The sequence below is a fragment of the Somniosus microcephalus genome, chromosome 6, assembly GCF_052327205.1.
Source record: "Somniosus microcephalus isolate GS21.2 chromosome 6, FLI_Smic_1.0, whole genome shotgun sequence".
NCBI lineage: Eukaryota > Metazoa > Chordata > Chondrichthyes > Squaliformes > Somniosidae > Somniosus > Somniosus microcephalus.
Window position 1 is genome coordinate 245,960,679 of NC_140992.1, and position 25,183 is coordinate 245,985,861.

Sequence of the window (25,183 nt, forward strand, 5' to 3'; positions counted from 1 at the left end):
GTTTTTAACAGGGCTAAAAATAAACTTACCTTTCTTTAAAGTATTAAAAAATAATAAACCTGTGGAAAAAATGTTTTAATTTTACTCAATTCACCACTTACCTTGTTAAAAGCAGGCCTTGCGACTGCTTTTTAAATGCGCAGCTGCTAGGGACTTACCCTCCCGGAGAAACCTGTAAAAATCGGAAGTTCCAGGCGTACGCGCTGCCTCTCTGGCGCACGCGTTTGACCTGTGAATCCCTTCCTTCAAGGGAATGGAAGTTCCGGTTTCTAGCACATGCGCAGTGCATGCACGAAACCGGCACTTTCGTTGGCCCTACATGCGAGTACACAGCGCGTACTCACCCGTGGGGACCTGAATTTCTGGCCCCTTCTCTGCATCTACCTTGTCGAGTCCCCTCAGTATCTTATATGTTTTAATAAGAACACCTCTCATTCTTCTAAACTCCAATGAGTATATATGGCCCAACCTTTCTTCATAGTCAACCCCTTCATCTCAGGAATCAACCTCGTGACCCTTCCCTGAACTGCCTACAATGCAAGTATATCCCTCCTTAAATCAGGAGACCAAATCTGTACGCAGTACTCAAGGTGTGGTCTCACCAATATCTTGTACAGTTGTAGCAGGACTTCCCTGCTTTTATACTCCAACCACCTTGCAATAAAGGCCAACATTCCATTTGCCTTCCTGATTATGCAAAGAGGCTTCAAGGCGATTTAGACAAGTTGAGTGAGTGGGCAAACACATGGCAGATGCAGTATAACGTGGATAAATCTGAAGTTATCCACTTCAGTAGAAAAAAAGAAAGGCAGAGTATTATTTAAATGGTGATAGATTGGGAAATGTTGATGTACAAAGGGACCCGAGTGTCCTTGTACACCAGTCACTGAAAGCAAACATGCAGGTGCAGCAAGCAGTTAGGATGGCAAATGGTATGTTGGCCTTCATTGCAAGAGGATTTGATTACAGGAGCAAGGATGTCTTACTACAGTTATACAGGGCCTTGGTGAGATCACACCTGGAGTATTGTGTGCCGTTTTGGTCTCCTTACCTAAGAAAGGATATACTTGCTATAGAGGGAGTGCAACGAAGGTTCACCAGACTGATTCCTGGGATGGCAGGACTGTCGTATGAGGAAAGATTGGGTCGACTAGGCTTGTATTCACTAGAGTTTAGAAGAATGAGGGGATCTCATTGAAACGTATAAAATTCTGACAGGGCTAGACAGACTGGATGCAGGGAGGATGTTTCCCTGGCTTGGGGGGGCGGGGGGGGTCGAGAACGAGGGGTCACAGTCTCAGGATACAGGGTAGGACATTTAGGAGTGAGATGAGGAGAAATTTCTTCACTCAGAGGGTGGTGAACCTGTGGAATTCTCTACCACAGAAGGCTGTGGAGGCCAATTCACTGACTATATTTAAGGAGATAGATTTCTAGGCACAAAAGGCATCAAGGGGTATGGGGAGAGAGGGGGAATATGGTATTGAGGTAGAGAATCAGCCATGATCATATTGAATGGCGGAGCAGGCTCAAAGAGTCAAATGGCCTACTCCTGCTCCTATTTTTCTATTATTTGCTGTACCCTGCATGCTAACTTTTTGTGTTTCATGCACAAGGACCCCCAGGTCCCTCTGTACTGCAGCATTTTGTAATCTCTCAACATTTAAATAATAATTTGCTTTTTTATTTTTCTTACATTAGATAACCTCACACTTTCCCACATTATACTCCATCTGTCAAATGTTTCCCACTCACCTAGCCTGCCTATATCCCTTTGCAGATTCTTTGTGTCCTCTTCACAACTTGCTTTCCCACCTATCTTTGTATCATCAGCAAATTTGGCTACATTACACTCGGTCCCTTCATCCAAGTCATTAATATAGATTGTAAGTAGTTGAGGCCCCAGCACTGATCCCTGTGACACCCCACTAGTTACCGTTTGCCAACCGGAAAATGACCCATTTAGCCAGACTCTGTTTTCTATTAGTTAGCCAATCCTCTATCCATGCTAATGTATTACCCACAACGCCGTGAGCTCTTATCTTGTGCAGTAACCTTTTATGTGGCACCTTATCGAATGCCTTCTGGAAATCCAAAAACACCACATCCACTGGTTCCCCTTTATCTACCCTGCTCATTACATCCTCAAAGAACTCCAGCAAATTTGTCAAACATGATTTCCCCTTCATAAAACCACGCTAACTCTGCTTGGGCTCTAAAGTCCAGACAAGCAGCAGATACGCGTGAAACCACATTCCAGTGCCTTAATGACAGAAAAACATATTGAAATTGTACAGAAATATAGGTTTAGTATAATAGTTTAAATATATATTTAGAGCAATTGATTTTGAAAGGGTTAAATGACTCAGGCTTCAGTTGGAACTGCTGTCCCCTTTGATAAATTGCTTTTTGACCAAATGCTGAAGGCACAGGATAGCTAATGGCTGGAGTGGTATAAAAGTTGTAAAACTTTGCACTTGGATGTTATGGAAACAAAGAGGACAGTTGGTGATTGGCGGAAATTTGCTGCGGAACGGCAGAGAGGGGGGGGGGAAAGGAAAGGTATATAAGTGAATGAATGAGAAGAGAATCTTGTAGAACACTAGAAAGAAAGCACCAGGGAAAGGTGAACGGGAATGTGCGACGGCATCGCAACTTTTATCCAAAGAACAGGGTAGCATAACTCTTAATTTGTCCTTTGTAAACTACTGCTTAAATACTGTAATGTATTCATTCTTACTTGTGTCAAATAAAAAGTCATAACTATTACCAATATGGTGTCAGCGTCCAACAATTGAAGAGTCAGAATTGACTACTAAATACCCTGCAAGAACTTGAATTCATACACCACCTTTCATGTTCAGAAGAATGAGAGGCAATCTTATTGAAACATATAAGATTGTGAAGGGGTTGGATCGGGTGGATGCGGGGAGGATGTTCGCGATGATGGGTGAAACTAGAACTAGGGGGCATAGTCTTAGAATAAGGGGCTGCTCTTTCAAAACTGAGATGAGGAGGAACTACTTCACTCAGAGGGTGGTAGGTCCATGGAATATGCTGCCCCAAAAAGCTGTCGAAGCTACATCATTACATAAATTTAAAACAGAAATAGACAGTTTCCTAGAAGAAAAGGGAATTAAGGGTTACGGGGAGCGGGCAGGAATTTGGACATGAGTCTAGGTTCGGATCGGTCATGGCCCTGTGGGTAGCGGAGCGGGCCCAGGGGCCGTGTAGCCTGATCCTGCTCCTGTTTCGTGTGTCTAATTCTGTTAGATTCAGGAGATAGTCCTGTCATAGTGGATTGGCGGTTAGGATCAGATCAGCCATGATCTTGAATGGCGGAGCAGGCTCGAGGGGCCAATTGGCCTACTCCTGCTCCTATTTCTTATGTTCTTATGTCCAGACAGGCCTCAGTTTAATTTCTTATCCGGACGACAGCACTTCCTCCAACTGCACTGAAATGTAAGCCTAGAGATGAGAGTACTATACAACTGAGCCAAATGTCAACTAACTCGAGCTAGAGTGCAAACTGTCCCTCTAAATAGATATAAAACTAGATATGAAAGTGCAAACTAAATTCTACATTTTATTGTAGTAATTAAAATCAAAAGTAAATGGCAAACAGAAAAACTGAAGCCATATTATTGTTCTTGTAAATGCTACCAACAAAATGAGAAGTCTTAGCAGAAATTTTAATATAGTCTCTTCCTCTTAATTTAAAGTTTTTGTTTGAAAGAAACACATTTGTACAAATTAAGCAATTTTAATGAAAAAGTGCACACACACTACAGAAAGACAAAAAATTTTTGTAAAACACCAAAGCAACTTGAAATTCATGTGATCAAAACTCAAGTACGGTACAATCTGCACAACACAAGAGTCAGTGCCTAGTTTGCTTCCTGCGATCAGCACATTTATCCATCCACACAATGTTAATTCTATTTAGCACAAAGGAAACATCTACATCTTAGTAATTGTATGTAACTGGGAGTCATGACCGTTGTGAGGCTTGGTTGCTCTACCTCGGCTGCTTTCTGTGGGTACGTTGCTCATCTCTCCATGTGTGAACTTGAGTTTAATTATGCAGTGACTTTGAAGTGGCCGATTCATGATGCAGAAAGAGTTGGTTCCAAATTGTTTAGCTTCTAATGAAGAGTCATAGAGCTGAAACGTTAACCCGACCATCCTTTCTCCACAGATGCTGCCTGAGTGTTTCCAGCATTTTCTGTTTTATTTTAGATTTCCAGCATATTTAGTTTTATTTTTTGAAAGTCTCCTTTGTCTGATAATTGAAAGATCCAGTTCAGTGAGCAATAGCAGCTCAGCTCACCACTTGTTGACTAACTTCACTTATAGGCATATACAAGATGCACAGGTTTGGGCTAAGTAACTGAGCGTAGTCTCAAGATTCCATCAACTAGAATGGTAACGAATCAGGCAGGCTTTTGACAGAAGTTGGATTGGCAAACTAATGAATTGATTTCCTAGCCCAAAGACACTTGTTGCACCCCCCACTCCGGCCGAGATCTGCTCAGTATAGAGTAGGAATCGAATGTGCGACCTTTGTGGTCTACATGTCTTGTACCACATCACATGTCATTACCCACTGAGCTATTAAAGCAATCCAAATGTATAATAAAAAAGGCTGCAGTCTACGGTTAGGGTATATAATCACACAGTGCTCCATTACGTTGCTATACGGTTAGGGTATATAATCACAGTGTTCCATTACGTTGCTATCATTTATTCAGTGACTCACCAGTACAGTCCCATTCACTGTAATATGAAAATTCAGCTGCATACAAGAAACAAATCTGGGCATAGTGCAGAAATATGGTATAAAAAGATGTTAAACGTAACAATTAAAAATCTGGTTCTCCTGATATGAAGTGACTTATAAGGATGGAGGTTGTTGCAAAACAAAACACGATCTGGAAATATCAGCATCGTTGAAAGTACATTGGGTAGATACAATATACATTTATAGCATGTCAAGCCTACATTGTAAATAAGTATGCAAATATCATCAGTATTATTTTAATAAAAAAGTCTCAAAAGGGTGAGGGGAGGGAAACAAATAAATCTTAACGTTTCCAAATCTTTCCAAACTTGCAGCTAGGAGATAACATTTTTAATGAAAAGAAGTGTGGTGATGCAATTATCATTCTGTGATCCAAGCTGAACAGCTTTGCTCCTATTCTGCTGCATGTCCACTTTCCGTTGAATCTGCAGTTTCCTTTTTGTTGTCCTCTGGTTTCATTGCTGGGAAGAACAAAACTTCCTAAAGTTGCACAACACAATGTGAAATTAATGTTGTAATATTACAGCTTTTAAGAATCTTTAAAGATATACCTAAGCTCAGATTTCAGACTTAACCAAACAAGCTTAAGACAACTGGTCACTGAATACAGATTGGAAAAAAATAAAAAATGCTCTGTATATTATGACCTGAAACTAACCCCACACACAATTTTAAATGTTGATGTTTAAGGGTAACCTTTTAAATCAAGAGTTGGTTCCATTGCATTGGCAGCCATTTTAGGGGGTAGTGGTTATGGTAGTGGACTAGAAGCCCAGAGGTACTGATTTCAAATTCCACCTTGGCAAGTTGTAAAATTGAATTCAATAAATCTGGTAATTCAGAAAATGATATTGAAACAAGCCAGATGTGGGTAAAAAAAAATCATCTGGTTCACTAATGTTGTTCAAGGAAGGGATTTTGCTACTCCTACCTGATCTGGCCTACCCCACATGACACCTATCCCACATGGCCTTGGGACAACTCAAGAGCATTGCCTAAATCCCAGGAACAATTTTTTTTTTTTTTTTTTAAACCCCATCGGTGATGGATTATTTATTGGATTCTCTCTCAGTAGTCACAGGGTTGAAATTGCTTGCTTCTGCAAGCTGTAAAGAATATACATTATGGTCTGGATGTCTAAGGCGTTAATTTGTATCATTAGTTTGTTCCTGTGGAAAAATAGTTAAGCATGCTAATGTCTTAAATGCAAAACTGCCAATGTCATTCTGTCCAGCTGTCATAACTACCTAGAAAAGTTTTAATTTCTTGCAAACACAGGTTGGTCAAAATGGTAGAACAGATTAATCGGTTTCTCAGAAATGGATCTATACATTCAATTCAAACATTCTAAGTGACCGACATCCGGGAGATCTTTTTAAGAGTAATACACAGGTTTGATTGACCACTATATCTTTGTTGAAGATTTGAGGCAGGTTCCAGAGAGGGGCAGGGCCATGATTCTATGTAGGCCATTTGACGAACAAACTATGTTGCCAAGAGTGACAGGCTGTAAGTTTATATTTGGCTGCCTGCAGTCAGCTCATTAGACAGCCGGAAGGGATCAAGAGATAGAAGTCTAGTCAGAGGAGTCTCTGGTATGAGTTGACACATAAGGAGTAAGCAACTGTGTTTTAATGATCAGTCTTATATTGAGGGTTAGCACCAGAGAAGCATCTGTTGTTTTGACATTGAGATCAGTAAAAGTTTATAATTGCTATAAATATATTTATACTGAGTACTGCTCTTTTAGCTGTTTATGTTCAAGTAAAGATGTGGTGATTTTCAGTCAGAGCTACTTGCATTTATATAGCACTCATCATGTCCTCACTTCACAACCAGTGAATTACTTTAGATATGAATGTAGGAGGTATGATCAGTAAGTTCGCAGATGACACGAAAATTGGTGGAGTGGTAAATAGCGAGGAGGGAAGCCTCGGGCTACAGGACGATATAGATGGGTTGGTCAGATGGGCGGAACAGTGGCAAATGGAATTTAACCCTGAAAAGTGTGAGGTGATGCATTTTGGGAGGACTAACAAGGCAAGGGAATACACAATGAATGGCAGGACCCTAGGAAAGACAGAGGGTCAGAGGGACCTTGGTGTGCATGTACATAGATCCCTGAAGGTAGCATGACAGGTAGATAAGGTGGTTAAGAAGGCATATGGGATACTTGTATTCTATGCCTCGGCTAATGAAGGCAAGAGCAGGGAGGTTATGATGGAGCTGCACAAAACGCTAGTTAGGCCACAGCTGGAATGCTGTGTGCAGTTATGGTCGCCACACTATAGGAAGGATGTGATTGCATTGGAGAGGGTGCAGAGGAGATTCACCAGGATGTTACTTGGGCTGGAGCGTTTCGGCTATGAAGAGAGACTGGACAGGCTGGGGTTGTTTTCCTTAGAGCAGAGAAGGCAGAGGGGGGACCTGATTGAGGTGTACAAAATTATATGAGGGGCATAGATAGGGTAGATAGAAAGGAACTTTTCCCCTCGGTAGAGGGGTCAATAACCAGGGGGCATAGTTTCAAGGCAAGGGGCAGGAGGTTTAGAGGGGATTTGTGGAAAAACTTTTTCACCCAGAGGGTGGTTGGAATCTGGAACTCACTGCCTGAAAGGGTGGTAGAGGCAGGAACCCTCACAACATTCAAGAAGCATTTAGATGAGCACTAGAAATGCCATAGCATACAAGGCTACGGACCAAGTGCTGGAAAATGGGATTAGAATAGATAGGGCTTGATGGCTGGCGCAGACACGATGGGCCGAAGGGCCTCTTTCTGTGCTGTATAACTCTGTGACTCTATGTAGTTATTTTTAGACAAATGCAGCAGCTAAGTTGTGTACAAGGTTCCACAAATAGCAAAGGAGATAAATGACCAATTAATCTGTTTTAGTGGTGTTAGTTGTGAGATGAATGTTGACTAGGACACCAGGAGAACTCCCTGCTCTTCTTTGAATATTATGGGATCTTTCACATCTACCTCAATCGGCAGACACGGCCCATGGCTTAACGTCTCATCCTAAAGATGGCACTCTGCCAATGTAGCACTCAGTACTATAATAAAGTGTCAGTCAAAAGGAACACTCATAGGGGATGCAAGGTCTTCTTACAGGAATGGCCAGTTACGCTGAACCCAATATAATATCTAGTGTTATGGACAAACAAGATTTAGCACGGGACAGAATAGTTCCAGCAGAGGTTTGAACAAGTCAGAGTTTTTGCAGAGTGGAGGGTGGGAGACTAGCAAACAGTGCTTTGCAGTGTTTGAATCTGGATGACAAAGACATGTACAAGGGATGGAACGAAGTTGAGGCAGAGGTGGGCAATGTTGTGGAAACAGGACAAAGTAGCAGTCTCGGTTACTGGATTGGATGTGGGGTTTAAAGTTCAGCAGAGGATCCGACAGGACACCAGGGATGCGAATGGTCTAGGTCAGCCTGATGTAAAGGCTGGGGAGCAAGACAGAGCCAATTGCAAGGGAGAGGAGTTTTTAGCATGGGTCTAAGATGATGTCTTCCCTATGTGGAGCTGGAGGAAGTTATGACTTATTCAAAATGATGTCAGACAAGCAGTTTCTTGGCATGGGGAAATCGAGCGGTCAAGAAAACTGATGGGCGAGGTAGAGGTAGGTGTCAACAGCATACATATGAAAGCTGACCCGTGTCTTTGTGATGCTGGTTAGGGGCAGCAGGTAGATAAGGGGGGCCAAGCATAGATCCTTGGGGAACTCCGGATGCAAGTGCAGGAGAGGAGTAGAAACCACTACTCGAGTGTTTTTTAAAAATTGTTCTCAGATGTGGATGATATGGGGAAGTCTACATTTATTGCCCAGCATTGTCCTGAGCCAATGGTGGTGGGCAGCCGCCTTCCTAATCTGCTGAAATCCTTATAGTATTGGTGCTGCCATAGTGGAATTCCAGGATTTTGACTCAGTGACGATGAAGGACCGTGATATATATCACAGAATCACAGAAACCCCACAGTGCAGATAGAGGCCATTTCGGCCCATCGAGCCTGCACCGACACATATCCCACCCGATCCCCGTAACCCCTACACCAACACATATCCCACCCTATCCCCGTAACCCCATGTATTTAATCCCCCTAACACTAAGGGTCAATTTATCATAGCCAATCAACCTAACCCGCACATCTTTGGACTGTGGGAGGAAACCGGAGCACCCGGAGAAAACCCACGCAAACACGGGGAGAATGTGCAAACTCCACACAGACAGTCGCCTGAGGCCGGATTCGAACCCGGGTCCCTGGCGCTGTGAGGCAACAGTGCTAACCACTATGCCACCGTGCTGCCACGGTGGTCTGGCTACGTTTGGGTATGGAGGAATGGGATCATACAAGGGCAGTCCCATTAGACAACAGAGGAGAGGTAGTGGAGGAGTTTAGTTTGATCAATCTTGAAGGAGAATGAGTAGTGATAATACACAATAATCCTAGAGGATATCACTTGTAATCTTGGCTAGGGTCATTTTGGTATTAAGAAATCAAACAGAACTCGAAGAGATGTTCACCCAGCTGGGAGGCAACAAAACATTCGAGGACCTTAGATTGGAGACAAAGCAGTTGTTGCGAGAGGATGAATAGATCACGATGGTTTTTTTGAGGAACAGAGTGATGATAGTTTTGAAGGAAAGAGGGACAGTGCCTGAGGAGAGGAAACCATTACCAGTACTTCAACCAGTCTTGCTCAAAGGCTCATGTAGTTCATGTAGTTTTTAAAATATATTTCATTAAAAAGTCTAACCTGCCTATAGAAAAGAATGAAGAAGAGTGGGAAGTTAATTTTATTGGAGTTATGAGTACATTTTATTTTAAATAAATTGGTTACTAGGAATTAGGTTATCAGTGAGTTACCAGATTTTTAATTACCTCACCCCTGCTAACTGGGGCTGGGGTACATTTCTATAGCCACAGAAGTTGTCCAGTACTTCATTCAAGCAGCCATTCCTCAAAAGCCAGAAAGTATCACAACAAAGTCCAATCCTGTCTTCGTGCAACAACCACACATTCACAATTTCCAGCACAGAAACTTGCCTTATTTTCTTTCTTTCCTCCCATAACCCAGGGATGCTAAACTCAATGGTAGCATCCTTACTGCTGCCTTGAGGTTATCTAACTTAACACAGATTTGGGTTTGAACTCACGATCTGCCTGATCTATATGGCTCAGTAGCATACCAAAGTAGAAGAGGAGCAATATTCAACCAAAATTACACACCCAATTTTATAGGACATAACTGTTTTTTTTACAACTACTCAAAAGATACTTTGTGGTTTGACTTTTGGGCCACTTGAATAGTTTTGGACAACATGCCCTGAAATGTTGAAACCAGCTGTAGAACCCCAAATGTTGCCCTGGTTCAAGCCAGTTCAGTGCAGAATCTGGGTGTTTTAATAATAAAGCAGAAACATTGCACTTACATTTTTTAAATGTAAGAAATCAATTTACCTTGATATTATTAGAATCAGTCAGGAACATGGTGAGCCTGTCTATGCCCATGCCCCAGCCAGCTGTGGGAGGAAGTCCGTACTCCAAAGCAGTACAGAAGTTGTCATCAATAAACATGGCTTCATCATCACCAGCATCTTTAGCCTGCAGTAACATTAAAAAAAAGGTATTCAACAAAAAAGTGTAAAGGCACAAAAATCAATCATGTTTCTTTGAGCATTCCCTTGACCTTAAATAGGGTCAAACTTGCCAACTTAAAAAACTGGGTCCCTACATAATTTTGATTTAATTGTAAACAAAATTCTCAGTAAATGCCAACTGATGTTGATTTTCTTTCCATGATATTCAGATCAATTTAGTTCACATCATAAGCACTGGTCAGAAATGTGGACTTGGTTATAATTTATTCGGCGATTTCCTGTGGTGTTGCACATGGAGACTCAAGATTGTGCGGTGTTTGGGTGAAATGAGGTTAGAGGGTGAGGGACAATTGAACCAAAGCACGCAGAGGTAATTCAGTCCCCATTTGAAAGTCACACATTCTAGAAGAGGAGGGAGATGGGGGAAGGGGGTGGCGAGCAGTATTGAGAACAGGGGTAGTTGCAATGTTGATGATTGCAGGGGGGGGGGTAGAGGTGTTAATTGTGGGGGGAAGACAAGAGGCAAAATCAAGCTCATGGGGTGGATGATGGTCAATGGGGTGAGAATAGGGGCAAAACATGCTCCCATCCTCAGCACTAAGCAACACTGCCATCTGATTTTTCTCTCTTTTAAACCTATTTACTTCTTCCACCCCCACCCCACCAAACTTACGGGTGGATGTCATTTGTTGCCATTAGCCACTGGAAAGGGAAAATGCATTATTTAAAACTGCTTTTGGACACACCAAACTAAAGATACAGGTGTTTTGTCTAACTGGAGCCAAAGGGGGCAGCTGAGCAAGTTTCTGGGCGATAAACAGACCAGCTCAGCAGACTCGCAAAACCAGGAGCTCGCATCGGGTCACCAGGAAAGTGGGCAATTCAACAGGCTGGAGAGCATGTGGCCAAGCAAGATGGAGGGGTTGGGTAGGCCCAGTGTGCTGGAGGGGCCTTGTAGATGCGTTGACGGGTAGGTGTGCGAACAGGTGAGATGAGGCAGAGTGAGTGATTTCTCTGGTTCTTTCTCAACACAGAAATGTCAGGCGGCGGAGTGGCATGTCTGGAAGAGCTGTAAGGGGGCAATAATTTTTTTAAATTAATTTACTTCTAAACTTCGTCACCTCTTTACTTTTAAGCTTATGCCAATAAGGCTGCTGGCTGAGACAAGGGTATTCAGTGAAATAGGCTGCTCTGCAGTGACTCAACCTGTTTTTTTTTTTTTTTAAACCATTAATTCTTCCTATACTATACACAGGTAGATTGTTTCAGCAGCCAGCAATACATTGACAGTCAACATGGAAAATCCCCACAGTGCCACCTACATGCAGAACTGGTATTGCACTTTTATAATGCATTTTCCCATTGAGATAGGACATGAATTTTCAGTGCTTTTTAAAATGAAATGTTGCTACACACGCAACTATTTTAATAGATATAAATGCAATTTACCCACATTTACGGACTGTGGAATATGGAGGACATAGTCAACTGTCCAACCGTAATATATAATACACATTTCCATTAGTAAATCTAACCAGATAACTGAAGAGTGACAAACGGAAGAGTATTTAATTAGTTCAAATAAAACATGTGTACAGTTGGACTTCACCCTATGGAGCTCCATTCTCATTTAAAAAAACTGGTCTTACCAAAGCTATACCAGGCCCTAGTGACTCATCCTGCTGCAAGCAATGATCTGTTTGGATTTTCAATGATGTTTGTTAAGCTGGTAATGCTGTTAAATTTGACTTGAGTTTCACGTGCCTCCATTGATAGGGGAACAGCATCAAGAACAGATCCATGTAATTCAAACAGTTAAGCTTAGTTACAATTAGCGGCGTAACAGACATCACAATAAAGACAAATGGAGAATTGCTCACAGGATTGTGTGTCACTGTGACAGGAATGTTTTTTGTGAATCCAAAGTTCAGTACAGCGAGGTCCTATTTTGCAACAGGGCTGTTGAATGCATTTGGGTTACTGTCTTAGGGGGAGATTCTTATTGTTACTCTAATTTTTTCAGAAATGAGTTTTTGGGTGATTATTTGTGCTGATCAAGGCAGGGAGTGTCAGCTGTGAAAAATAGAACATTTGCTTTTTAAAAAAAAAAACACCTCTAATTAGTTTCACGAACTCCTAGATCAGAATAAAGCTCCCTACTCTGCCCTAGCAATATGACTTAATTCAAGCTTTAATATAGCACCAATGTTATTTTTTTTACTTCTGAATGTAGTAATTTGTACCAAATTACAGACAGTTTTGTACTTTGAAAACTGGGAAACCTTTCTCAGTTACTTGAAATAGTTTTGGTTTAAGAAAATAGAATCAGTCAGAATTTCTTCTCTCTATCCATCATGAATGGTACAATACCATAGCCTGTTCTTCAAATAGCTCTCGCTGTTTAATAGGATCGTTCAATTCGGTATACGCATTGCAAATCTCCTTTTTCATAACAAAAAGTTCAAAGCGCTCTGTCAAACCCTTAAAGGTACGATGCCTAAAACAGATCAAAAAGCAAACACAAGTATATTTACAATTTTATTGAGTTAATACAACAAATAAATTCACAGTCCTTCGAACAGAAACTTGTTTTTACTAGTAGTACAACATTTAAGAATCAGCGGTGTGGTGTTTTTTTTAGATTGAGTGTTTGGCATCCCCTCCAGCCTCATGCTGAATAGTGGCCTTGATAATCATAGATTCATAGTCAGAATTAAGATAAATCACACATTATTATTGGCAAACTACTGCCATTCAAATCACACACAAAACTTAGAACATTTACAGCAAATGGTCAGAATGGGAATTATGCCCAAGTTTCAGGTATGCACCCTTCAGAACTGGACTGATGAAGTATACATACCTGGAACAGCATAATCTGCTCTCTTTACAGATCCTGACTGAACTGCTGAGAATTTCCAGCATTTTCTGTTTTTACTTCTGGGTTATTGGAGGCTCATTGACCTGAATGTATGGGAATCTATCTACATATGAAACTGATGTACAGTAAAGACCAGCTAATCCATAATTTTGTTGCAACTAAGCATCATGATTCTCAATGCCCCTCACCCATTAGCAACAATGAAATTGGGGGTAGTCAATTCACCGTGCTGCTGGTTATTTTTGCTCCAACAGTGTAACTCAAAACACTCAATTGCACAGTAGAAGAAAATTTCCCCATATATCTCAGATTATTCTAAGAGCATTGGTGAATGGAGCACTTGGCTGACAGACAGACACAGTAGCTATCTAATGTTACACTCAAATTGCTCGCTGGCACTTTACGCATTTAGAACTGCTTCTTTCAAGACCCTCAGCATTCACAGCTCTATTTAAAATTAATGTTCATGTTTAAAATTAGATTTCCAAATGCTTAGTGTCCTGCTGAGCCAAGCGTGCAACATCAGCTGGTTATTAAGTCTGTTTGCCAACATGACTTCTATTCACCACCACTTTAAACAAAGGAGAAGGAACAATGCTGCAAACAGCAGTTCTGTAACTGTAGGATCACTAGACAATTTGACAGACAGGCACAACATTTGATTCCTGGAATTTGGCTTGGTTTGACTTGAAGTTTGCTCTCCTAGCACTTTTTTTTTGTCTGATCTAGTGATCGCCAATCCATAAAAGATCCAACATATGTGAATAAACCAAGCCTGACTGCAGCTCGGACCATTTATTTCACATTTCTTCTCAAGTGCCCTGACCACCATATTTTCACCAGTTGACAGCAGGCTCATTTGTAGCGGGACATGTCAAACCCAGACGAGAACATATTAGTCATCCTAAATATGTCTGGGGGGGATTTAAGTCACAGGCAGTCCATGCACTGAAAACATTCTCACACTGGTAGAAAAACATCACTACGTGACTAGACTATTTGGTCATATTTTCCAGTACACAATTATATCAGTGACACAAAATCTTAAGGTGTACATACCTCATGACAAATAAATTGCTATATCAGAATAGAATATGTCTGGACTGGAGGGTTCCTCCCCCCCCCCCCCCCCACCCGCCCACCCAGATAGTCATACCACAGACTAGTTGCATTTTAGTTCCTCTCCCCACTTCCAAAAGTTAATGAGTTTAGAGCACTGCTGAAACACAAATGTTGTGTTACTCCTGGTCTTATTTGCCTTAAATCTTACCACTTGGCCAATGGGCTCATGATCTGAGGGTGATCGCAGATGAATGTTGGGTTAATACAAGTAACCTCCAGGAATTCACCAACCAACTGAAACAAAATGATAGTAATTAAATAGAGCCCTAACTAAATTTGTTATTTAAAATATACTGTAAACCCCAGTCAGTAAAGCAGGTGCCCACCAAGATGGTGGCAAGCTAGCTTGTGGAGGTCCCCTTATTTCAGGGAATTGGAATTTAAGGGAAATTTGCTTTACACAAATTATTTTGCTTTTTGCATTGTCTATATTGAATTTACTAGACATGACAAATAAAAAGCGATGGGATGAATGATGCAGAAGTGGGGGGAAAATGACCATTAAAAAAAGGCTGGAGTACAGTAATGATCTATTTTAGAAAGCTCCGTATGCTTCAACATTAACTTTGTATGTCCGGCAGTTTTGATAGATCGGCAACAGCTCGGTCCCATCGGTGCCGGATATCACAAAGTTTCCTGTATTCCAAAATAGTAATACATCTTGTGATTGAAATTACATTAATAAACCACGTGGGCACTGCTCTTGCAGGTTAGTTTGGCATTTCAACAACTTTGTTACAGCCTCGTCATCAGGCTCTTGACTGTGTGCTGACTTGGGGTTTCTTATTGTATTTTCAACTCGTACCTTGTCCAAAAGCCTGGCTGTAGACCTCGGAGGTGAACATTCAACGCCTTTCTGAATGCATAAGTCATCGAAGAATTTACGGGCCTCTGTTTACACAAAATGAAGGGAGTTCATTTTACAGCAGGTAAAACTTTACTTACAGCTCTAATGAAGAAAATTAAATGTTGTCACATTTGAAGTGTTTTGCTAATTATTAAAATACACAAATGTTGGTATTTTTGTTGAACTTTGATTGCAGTCAACAAACTCATTGTAAAAGTAACTCCCATCTTCCCCCTAACCCTCTCAGAATTAGGGAGAAATTTTCATGTGGGTACTTGACCTACTAACGATTACTTTGCACAATTCGTGAAACTGATTAAGATGTGGAAACCGAGATGTCAATAAAGCAACTGTTTAACGTGACTTGACAGTGTCATTCTCTCCTGCCCAAAAGGCGCGGTGTTAAAATTAATTAAATAGAAACGTTATATCACACAGGGCTTAACTGAAAGAAGCCATAAGTTATGAAAACAGAAAATTGCTAGCACAAGGAGTGGTTAAGCATAGACACATTTAAGGTGAAGCTAGATTAAACCATGAATAGAAGGTTATACTGATTGAGTTAGATGAAGAGGTGGGAGGAAGCTCATGTGGAGCATAATCACCGGCATAGACCTGTTGGGTCGAATGGCCTGTTTCTGTGCTGTACATTCTATGTCATTTCACAGATTCTACAACAACTTTCATTTATATAGCACCTTTAACATAGGAAAACGTCCTAAGGTGCTTCACTGGAGACTAATCAGACAAAAATTGGCACTGAGCCAAAGAAGGGCATATTAGGACAGGTGACTGAAAGCTTGGTCAAAGAGTTAGACATTAAGGAGCATCTTAAAGGAGGAGAGCGGGGTTAGGAGGTCTGGGAGGGAATTCCAGAGCTTAGCACAGCCACCAATGGTGAGGCAAAAGAAGTGGGGAATGCACAAGTGGCTAGAGTTGGAGGAACGCAGAGTTCTCGGAGGGTTGTGGGGCTGGTGGAAGTTACTGAGAGAGGGAGGGGCGAGGCCATGGAGGGATTTGAATATGAAGATGAGAATTTTAAAATAGAAGTGTTGGTGGACTGGGAGCCAATGTAGGTTAGTGAACACAGGGGTGATAGTTGAAGAAGACTTGGTGCGAGTTAGGAAACAGGCAGCATAGTTTTGGATGAGTTCCAAGTTTATGGAGGGTGGAAAATGGGAAGCCAGCCAGAAGAGTATTGGAATAGTTGAGTCTGGAGGGAACAAAATCATGGCTGAGGGTGTCAGCAGCAGATGGGCTAAGGCAGGGGCAGAGGCGGGTGATATTACGGAGGTAGAAACAGGCGATTTTTGTGATGGAGAGGATGTGCAGACAGAAGCTCAGCTCAAGGTCAAATCGGATGCCGAGGTTGCGAACAGTCTGGTTCAGACTCGGATAGTAGCCAGGGAGGGGAATGGAATCAATGGCTAGGGAACAGAGTTTGTGGCAGGGTCCGTAGACATTGGGTTTGGTCTGCAAACTGGATGCAGGGGGGATGTTTCCCCTGGCTGGGGGGGGGAACGAGGGGTCACAGTCTCAGGATACAGGGTTGGACATTTAGGACAGAGATGAGGAGAAATTTCTTCACTCAGAGGGTGGTGAACCTGTGGAATTCTCTACCACAGAAGGCTGTGGAGGCCAAGTCACTGAATATATTTAAGAAGGAGATCGATAGATTTCTAGACACAAAAGGCATCAAGGGGTATGGGGAGAGAGCGGGAATATGGTATTGAAATAGAGGATCAGCCATGATCTCATTGAATGGCGGAGCAGGCTTGAAGGGCCGAATGGCCTATTTCTGCTCCTATTTTTCTATGTTTTTAAGTTTCCCAATGTTTAATTGGAGGAAATTTCAGCTCATCCAGGACTGAATGTTAGAAAAACAGTCTGGCAACACAGGCAGTGGAGGGGTCGAAAGAGATGGCGATGAGGTGAAGCTAGTTGTCGTCAGTGTACATGTGAAACCTGATGTTGTGACTTCGAATGATGTCGCTGAGGAGCAGCATGTAGATGAGAAATAGGATAGATCCTTGGGAGACACCAGAGCAATGTCCCCTGTAAGCTGCGCTTTGTTCTGCACGGCCTGTCTCTTTTAATGCAGGGTCCCTTTAAATTTCTGCGCATGCGCAGTAGTTCCAATGTAAAAGCTTATAAGCGGCCTGCGTGGGACCTTGCAGACTATAGCGCGGCCGCGCATCTTAGAGGAGACATTGCTCCAAAGGTCGCAGTGCAGGGGCGGATAGAGAGGCCATTACAGCAGATTCTCTGGCTACGCATGAATAGGTAAGAGGGTAGTCTCATGCAGCTCAACAACCGAGGAGAGGTGCTGGAAGAGATCGTGTTATTAACCGTGTCAAAGATTCTAGAAATAAGGATAGAAGAGCAGCTATCACACAACTGGCTATTTAGTTCTTCAGTTAAAAACAATGCTACAGGAAAAAAACTCTTGCCTTCAGTCTCATATTGATCAGTAGATGGAAATTTCACTCCCACAATTCTCTCCAGATCTGTTGCCAAACTGACACGCTTGAATGGTGGTGTAAAGTCAATCTCACAACTCTGTCCCTCAGGTCCGTCAGGATGGTACGTAACCTTGTAACTGCCTGTGATGTGCTCAACCATGCCTACAAAAACAAAAGTTCATGCTTGCGTTCTGAAAAGGTCCTAGGTTTGATACAGTTTGCCAAGTTAGCTGATTTGTTGAGACAGCAGTAGGGACACTACAATTTGCCTCAGTGCCCTGAGGTATGGAGTAAGGGATGAGATCATTACGCAATACTTCCTGCTGGAAGAATGCAGGCGTGGCTATCAGGTAATGACAGGGTAGGGCTAAACATTAATGTCCACACCCCCTCCCTTCCCCCACAGGTAAAAAGCCCACTAACACTCACTGTTGAGACTCACTATTATCATGAATAATAATCACTTGGGTAAAATAGCAGCACGAGAGCTGGAGTCTGTGGAATTACTTTCCAGCAAGAACTCAACACCTTCGGGATACAAAGGGAGGGGAAAAAAACTAAGATCACATCACCCAGAAGATAACAATCATTCTTCTTAAGATTTGTAACATCGAACAATCGAGGATATTAACAAATGCAATCTTCCTATGATTTCAGTACACCACCAAGAATCAGATTACTAACCCGAAAGAAGTTTCTCAGTGATTTGCATCAGGTCATTATAATCAGCATAGGCCAAGTAAAACTCGCATGTGGTGAATTCTGGGTTGTGAGTGAGATCAATGCCTTCATTCCTAAACTGGCGGCCAATTTCATACACTCTGTCTATACCTCCCACAACCAACATCTGAAAAGTAAAAATAGGATTTATTTAAGGAGATCCTCCTTGGGTTATACAACAGCCAACTGAAATTACTGCTCTCTACAAGTTAGGTTTTCATGCAAAACTACAAGTGGCAATCACAGATTGTATATTTATATGAAAGACAATTTATTTTATAACAAACTCATTCATGCACACCCAGTAGTATTTCTACAAAGGAGAAACTGTGCGGAATACAGTTTATAGATTTAGTATGACGTGAGCTATTGTTTCTAAATATTTATATCTAAATATCCCCTTCATTTTTAATTTAAAAGCACTATTATTTAAACCCATTCATCTAAATCTTTACACTTTCCACAAACAAAAATTTAACAGTTAAATAAATTACAAACCAGTTTCAAATTTATGAAACAAAATGCTGTATTTTCATTACATACTATACATCCTTCTGAATAATTAGTACACAAAAATGTTCATACTCTTAAAGTCTTTATAAGTGAACACAAACATTAATATACTCAAGCAAGTATAGGCTTCCAAATAGTAAATAATGTTCTTCCTCCCATGTTTTATTGCACTATATTGATATGGTATACATACACATAGAAGGAATAGCTAATTTACCCTAACATTTTATTAGTTATCAGGAATGCAATGAAAAACTTTCTGTACACAACCTCTTGTGCACTGGAAGATTTAAAAAATGATCACATTTTTATCTTGCTGTAATTTTCTCAAATGTAGAACTAACAAGTCATGTAACATACAGAAGCTAGGATTATAAATTTAGACAATAGCAAAATACTGCAGATGCTGGAAATCTGAAACAACAACAGAAAATGCAGGAAACACTCAGCAAGTCAGGCAGCATCTGTGGAGAGAGAAACAGTGACCCTTCGTAGGGACTGGAAAAGGTTAGAGATGTAACTGGTTTTAAGCAAGTGTAGGGGCAGGGAAAGGGAGGAAAGAACAAAAGGGGACGGTCTGTGATAGGGCGGAAGGCACAAGTGGTTAAATGTTGCAATTGGGGATGGCAGAATCATCAACAACTGCCGCCTGAAAAAAAGGGGCAGAGGTTATCGTCTGAAATTGTTGAACTCAATGTTGAGTCCAGAAAGCTGTAAAGTGCCTAAAGTGCTCAACACAAGGTCGAGGAATAGCACCTCATCATTCGATTTGGCACCCCACCCTGAAACTTGAACACTCACACTTCAATGCAGTACCAAGGGAGCACTACACTGTCTTTGGATGAGGCATTAAATGAAGACGTCTTAGATGGACGTAAAAGATCCCATAGCATCATTCGGAGAAGAGCAGGGGAGTTCTCTCGGTATCCTGACCAACATTTATCTCTCAACCAACATCACTTACCTGGTTATTTATCCGATTGCCGTTTGTGGGACCTTGCTGTGTGAATATAGGCTGCTACATATCTCTACGTTACAAGTGCAACTACAGTTCAAACGTACTTCATTGGCTATGAAGTACTTTAAGAACGTGAAAGGTGCTGTATAAATTCACATTCTTTCTACTTTCACATCAGAAGAATTGCATCAGTTTGTACTTGTACCTTATGGTAAAGCTCTGGAGCAATTCGCATATACAAATCCATGTCTAACTCATTATGGTGTGTAATGAAGGGCTTGGCAACAGCTCCACCGGGAATTATATTCATCATGGGTGTCTCCACCTGTAGGGAAGATTACATTTACATAAATTAGAGCAATACTGGATTCCATCAAGTAAAATCTAATGTACTATAGGGGTTCCACTAAAAAGCAAATTACACTAAGATTGTTAAAACAACATTTAACTAATATAATGTTCACACACCATTTAGAAAAAAAATCACAATAAACATCCAGTAACAGTAGGACATGTTAAAATTTTCATCAAATCTGCTGAAGTTCTTAGCACACTCCTTCAGTTCTAGAGAGACCAGATTATCAAAGGAGAACCAAGAACCTTTAAAGGAGTTTAGAAATAACTATTTTCTTTCCAACACACTGGCTCAGAGTTTTGAGGCACACTGGATAAAATGCATCAACTGCCAAAGAAACAATGAATACAATTTTTTAAAATTTCCACAGCAGCACTCACCTAAAAATCATCAAAATATATGCTATTCAATAATTTGATTGATTTATGAAAAAGATACAAAGAAACATACCTCGAGAAATCCCAGATTATCTAAAAACGTCCGTAGATAGGTGATGATTTTGGACCTGATGATGAATTTTTGCCTCACATAATCATTTAAAATCAGATCCAAGTATCTCTGACGATATCTAGTTTCCTATCAGAAGTTAAGAAAAAATAAATACACATTCCAAAAAAAATCCACATAAAAGGAAAAAAAAACAATATCATATTTATATACTTTTTTTTACAAAAGTCAGTATGCTACTATTCAAGAAGCTGGACAAGCAGCTTATTCCCAGGCATCTGAAAATGTGCTCTATTACTGGATGCTCAAAAGGTACACAAATGTGACAATGGGCTGATTTCCCTCCCCTGAATTCACTTGGTATCTTCTACTGACTGGATAGGCTGGAGAGCTCACCACTACTAGAATATGAAGCACCAGTGAAGCTAAATCTATTAAAAGAAACAGTATTCATATAGGATTTTAAAAGCACATATGGCCGGTATTGCAGTATGCAGTTCATCAGAATTTGGTATCCATTACATGCATTTTTATTATCCTGGGATTGACATTACTTTATGGTGTCTGCAGCAGGTGGATGAGCTTCAGGCAATATTATTTACATTTAATCTGTTGTTTCTTTTTGTCTTAGTGGTAGGGTTGCAAAGGGGTGGAAAGTTTCCGGGAAATTTCCACGGGAAGTTTAGCTTGGGAATTTTGGGAATTTTGCCCAAAAAAGCACATGCTAGCATAATATTGTTTTTTTTGTATTTCTTTCTTTTTTTCCCCCCCCCACAGGTCCTCTCTTAAAATTACTAACAGAGATGGAATCTTAATTATTAAGGAATTTCTTAATCAATATACGTTTATCTTCTTACTTGGCTTGTTTTAATAATTACAAGTTTTGTGTGTGACTGTGAACAAATGTGTCCTGATTGGTTGGATGAGTGGATGAGCGATTAGCTCCCTCTATTTGTAATATTTGCATATCGAATTGTGATTGGCCTGCAGGCATCTGTAAGACTGCTATAGTTTTTTTTAAGATCCAGGTTAGGGGTCCCGAGGGAAGTCATTTTGTTTTCTGCTGATGTTGTGATGATGCAGTAAGTAAATCAGACTTTATACCAAATAAACCAGTTACTTGTTGAACTCTGTTGTCCTTCAATTTAAAATACTGAAGGACAACAGGTGATGTAGCGTCGTGTGTGTACAGGTCATGCTTCCATCACATGGAGCATCAGCAAAAATGTACTCACCCTGTTGCAATCGTGCTGATCGACCGCATTTCGACACAGAGATGAATGCCCTTTATTTCTCTGCATAGAACAATGCCACGTTTACCGTCGGATGTGTGGAAGCATTTTACCCCAGGCATTAAAGATGGAAAGACTGTGTACATGTGCAAACACTGTAGAAAGCCATATGTAAAGAATGCCACAAAGATGCAGCAGCATCTATCCAACGATCTTGGATCACAAAAGGTCTTTGCAGTAGTTACTGACAATGCTGCGAATATGAAGGCTGCTTGGGCTCAAGTGGAGGAGGCCTACCCTCATATTACGTCTATTGGGTGCGCAGCTCATGGGCTTAACCTGCTCCTCAAGGACATCATGGGTTTGAGAACCATGGAAGCACTGTACAAGAGAGCCAAGCAAGTTGTTAAGTATGTCAGGGGAAAACAGGTAGTTGCAGCAACCTACAACTCCAAGCAAATGACAAAGAACAAGAACACCACACTGAAGCTGCCCAACAACACTAGATGGGGTGGTGTTGTCATAATGTACAACAGCCTTCTGGAGGGTAAGGAGTCGCTGCAAGAAATGGCAATATCCCAGTCTGGGGATATGGAAACCACCATCAAGAAAATACTGCTGGATGATGTGTTTTGGGAGAGAGTGGTTAGCAGCCTTAAACTACTCTCACCAGTAGCATCTGCAATTGCTCAGATTGAAGGAGATGACGCTGTCTTGTCAGATGTTCAGGCTTTTTACTGATTTAAAAGAACAAATCAGCATTGCCCTACCCACATCTCTGCTGCTCAAAGCAGAGGAGAAGGCAATTGTTCAATTCATACAGACGCGTCAAGAATTTTGTGTCAAGCCGATTCATGCTGCAGCATACATGCTGGACCCAAAGCATGTTGGGAGACCAATACTTTCTGGAGAACAGATCAACAGTGCTTAGTGTGATTTCTACCCTCTCACACCATCTCAATCTGGATGTGGGCAAAGTTCTGGGAAGTCTGGCAAAGTTCTCTACCAAGCAAGGTCTTTGGAATGGGGATGGGATATGGGAATCATGCAAGCATATCAGTGCACATACCTGGTGGAAGGGACTTTGTGCATCTGAGGCCCTGTCACCTATTGCATCGGTGATACTCCAAATCCCACCTTCATCAGCGGCCTCTGAACGAAACTGGTCACTTTTTGGGAATACACATACAAAGGTGTGCAACAGGCTGACTAACAAGAGAGTGGAGAAACTGGTGGCTATCCGGGCGAACCTACAACTTATTGAGCCAGATACAGAAGTGTCCACCACACAGCTAGACACTGACACAGAGGAGGAAATGGACACGTCAGAGAATCAGGAGGAGCAATGAGGAGTAGAAGACTCAGGAGTAGAAGACTCAAAGGGACAAAATAAGGACAAATTACAAGCTAAATAAGCTGACGCTCTTTTTATTTTATTTTAGATGGGTCTTTTTTGTGGGGGTTCAATAAAGTTCAAAATTATAACCTAAATAAAGTTTTGAAAGCCTGTTTTTATTTGTATGGAACAGTATGTCTATTTTGACGACAAAGATAATATAAGGGTCAGAGACAAAAACCATCAGTGTGCAAAAAAAACTCAAAATTCCCATAAATTCCCAAAATTCCCATGGAAAGTTTCCTCTTTTAAAAATTCCCAGAATTTTGCAACCCTACTTAGTGGTGAAGAGGGTAGATCAAGTTTTAGGCCTAACGGAATCAGGTGTCCCTGATCCTTCTTCGGACAGCAATCCAAGAGAGGAAACATACCGAAAAGAACCAATTGTGTTCTCGACATATTGAAGATTATACCTTGTTCAAGCAGGGTTCAATGTCAGGCAGCGAGTGTCACTGGGATGGAGGGGCAGACTAGCAGAATGCAAATAGCAGGAAAACACAAAGTTCACTAGGTTCTGGCTAAAGAAGGCTGTATGGGGGTGTCTCAGTAGGTACTGTAGTAGCTTAATTAAGATTAGAGGGATGAATCTTGGGCAGGGCCAAAATACATGATGCAGTTCTTCCAGCACATTTAGCTTTTATTAAATAACAAGCAACACGATGACTTGTGAAAATCAAATGTTAAAAAGTCAAAGATCTAATGAATGGTCTCAACTACGAAATTGTGCACTTTAAGTGGAAACAAGCAGAAATGCAATGTAAAAAAAGTTTAATAAAAATAAGTTACGTGTTCTTTCGAAAAAGTGAAAGTTTCATTACTGACAAGTGGTGTAGGCATATATATACTGCAGTAGGCATTATTTGAATAAGAGAACACATGCAGCTCACCATCAGTGAAATAGTGTGTATACATTTGCATCCTGCCAGATTTAATCTTGGAATAACTTCTGAAATTTTGGGCTGGATTTTCATTCAGAAGTCGGGAAGGAGGCGGGACTACAACTTTCGGGTTGTAGTCCCACCTCCATCGAGATGCGGCCAATCCACGTGATTTTCCCTTGATTGACCTTGTTGAGCCCACCCAGCGGGCTCAGCAGGCCAATTAAGGGCCACCTGGCAACAGGTGACGTCACAGACTGAAATTTCATCTGTCAAGACGTGTTGACAGATGAAATATCAGTGTTTCACAGCTGCTTGAAGCTGTCAAACACTGACAGTCTTACTTCTAACCGGAGTCCTTCTACGCAGACTCTGTTAGAAATCTCACCGGCACTGAAAGTTGCAGGCTGTCATTTTTGACAGCTCGCGGCCATTCTGCTTTCTGTGCCGGTGAATGATGGACTCCTAGAGGAAGGAAGGCTGTAAAGGCAAGTACAGGTAATTTAAACTTCTTTACACACTTTAGACACACCAAACACACTTACCTTTGCACTCATAGAAACATAGAAGATAGGAGCAGGAGTAGGCCATTCGGCCCTTCGAGCCTGCTCCGCCATTCAATGAGATCATGGCTGATCATCCAGATTCAGTACCCTGTCCCTGCCTTCTCCCCATATCCCTTGATCCCTTTAGCCTTAAGAAATATATCCAACTCCTTTTTGAATATATTTAATGAACTGGCCTCCACCGCCCTCTGTGGCAGAGAATTCCACAGGTTCACCACTCTCTGGGTGAAGAAATTCCTCCTCATTTCAGTCTTAAATGGCTTACCCCTTATCCTTAGACTATGACCCCTGGTTCTGGACTCCCCGGCCATCCGAAACATCCTTCCTGCATCTAGTCTGTCCAGACCTGACAGAATTTTATAGGTTTCGATGAGATCCCCTCTCAATCTTCTAAACTCC

General features: G+C 41.4%; 1 protein-coding gene across 2 annotated transcripts in view; it reads right to left on the reverse strand.

Annotated features, from left to right (window-relative positions):
* Window positions 1-3,662: 3,662 nt before the first annotated feature.
* The window catches only part of kars1 (lysyl-tRNA synthetase 1), a 47,135-nt gene continuing 25,614 nt past the window's right edge, over window positions 3,663-25,183 (reverse strand). For both annotated transcript variants that reach the window (XM_085991714.1, XM_085991715.1), the window contains 9 exons: window positions 20,716-20,841; window positions 20,116-20,235; window positions 18,404-18,566; window positions 17,708-17,881; window positions 15,216-15,301; window positions 14,559-14,644; window positions 12,778-12,904; window positions 10,268-10,411; window positions 3,663-5,281 (listed from right to left, as the gene is read on the reverse strand). In XM_085991714.1, coding sequence (XP_085847840.1) covers window positions 5,195-5,281; window positions 10,268-10,411; window positions 12,778-12,904; window positions 14,559-14,644; window positions 15,216-15,301; window positions 17,708-17,881; window positions 18,404-18,566; window positions 20,116-20,235; window positions 20,716-20,841 — 1,113 coding nt within the window. In that variant the 3' untranslated portion in view covers window positions 3,663-5,194. The remainder of the gene's footprint in view (window positions 5,282-10,267; window positions 10,412-12,777; window positions 12,905-14,558; window positions 14,645-15,215; window positions 15,302-17,707; window positions 17,882-18,403; window positions 18,567-20,115; window positions 20,236-20,715; window positions 20,842-25,183) is intronic.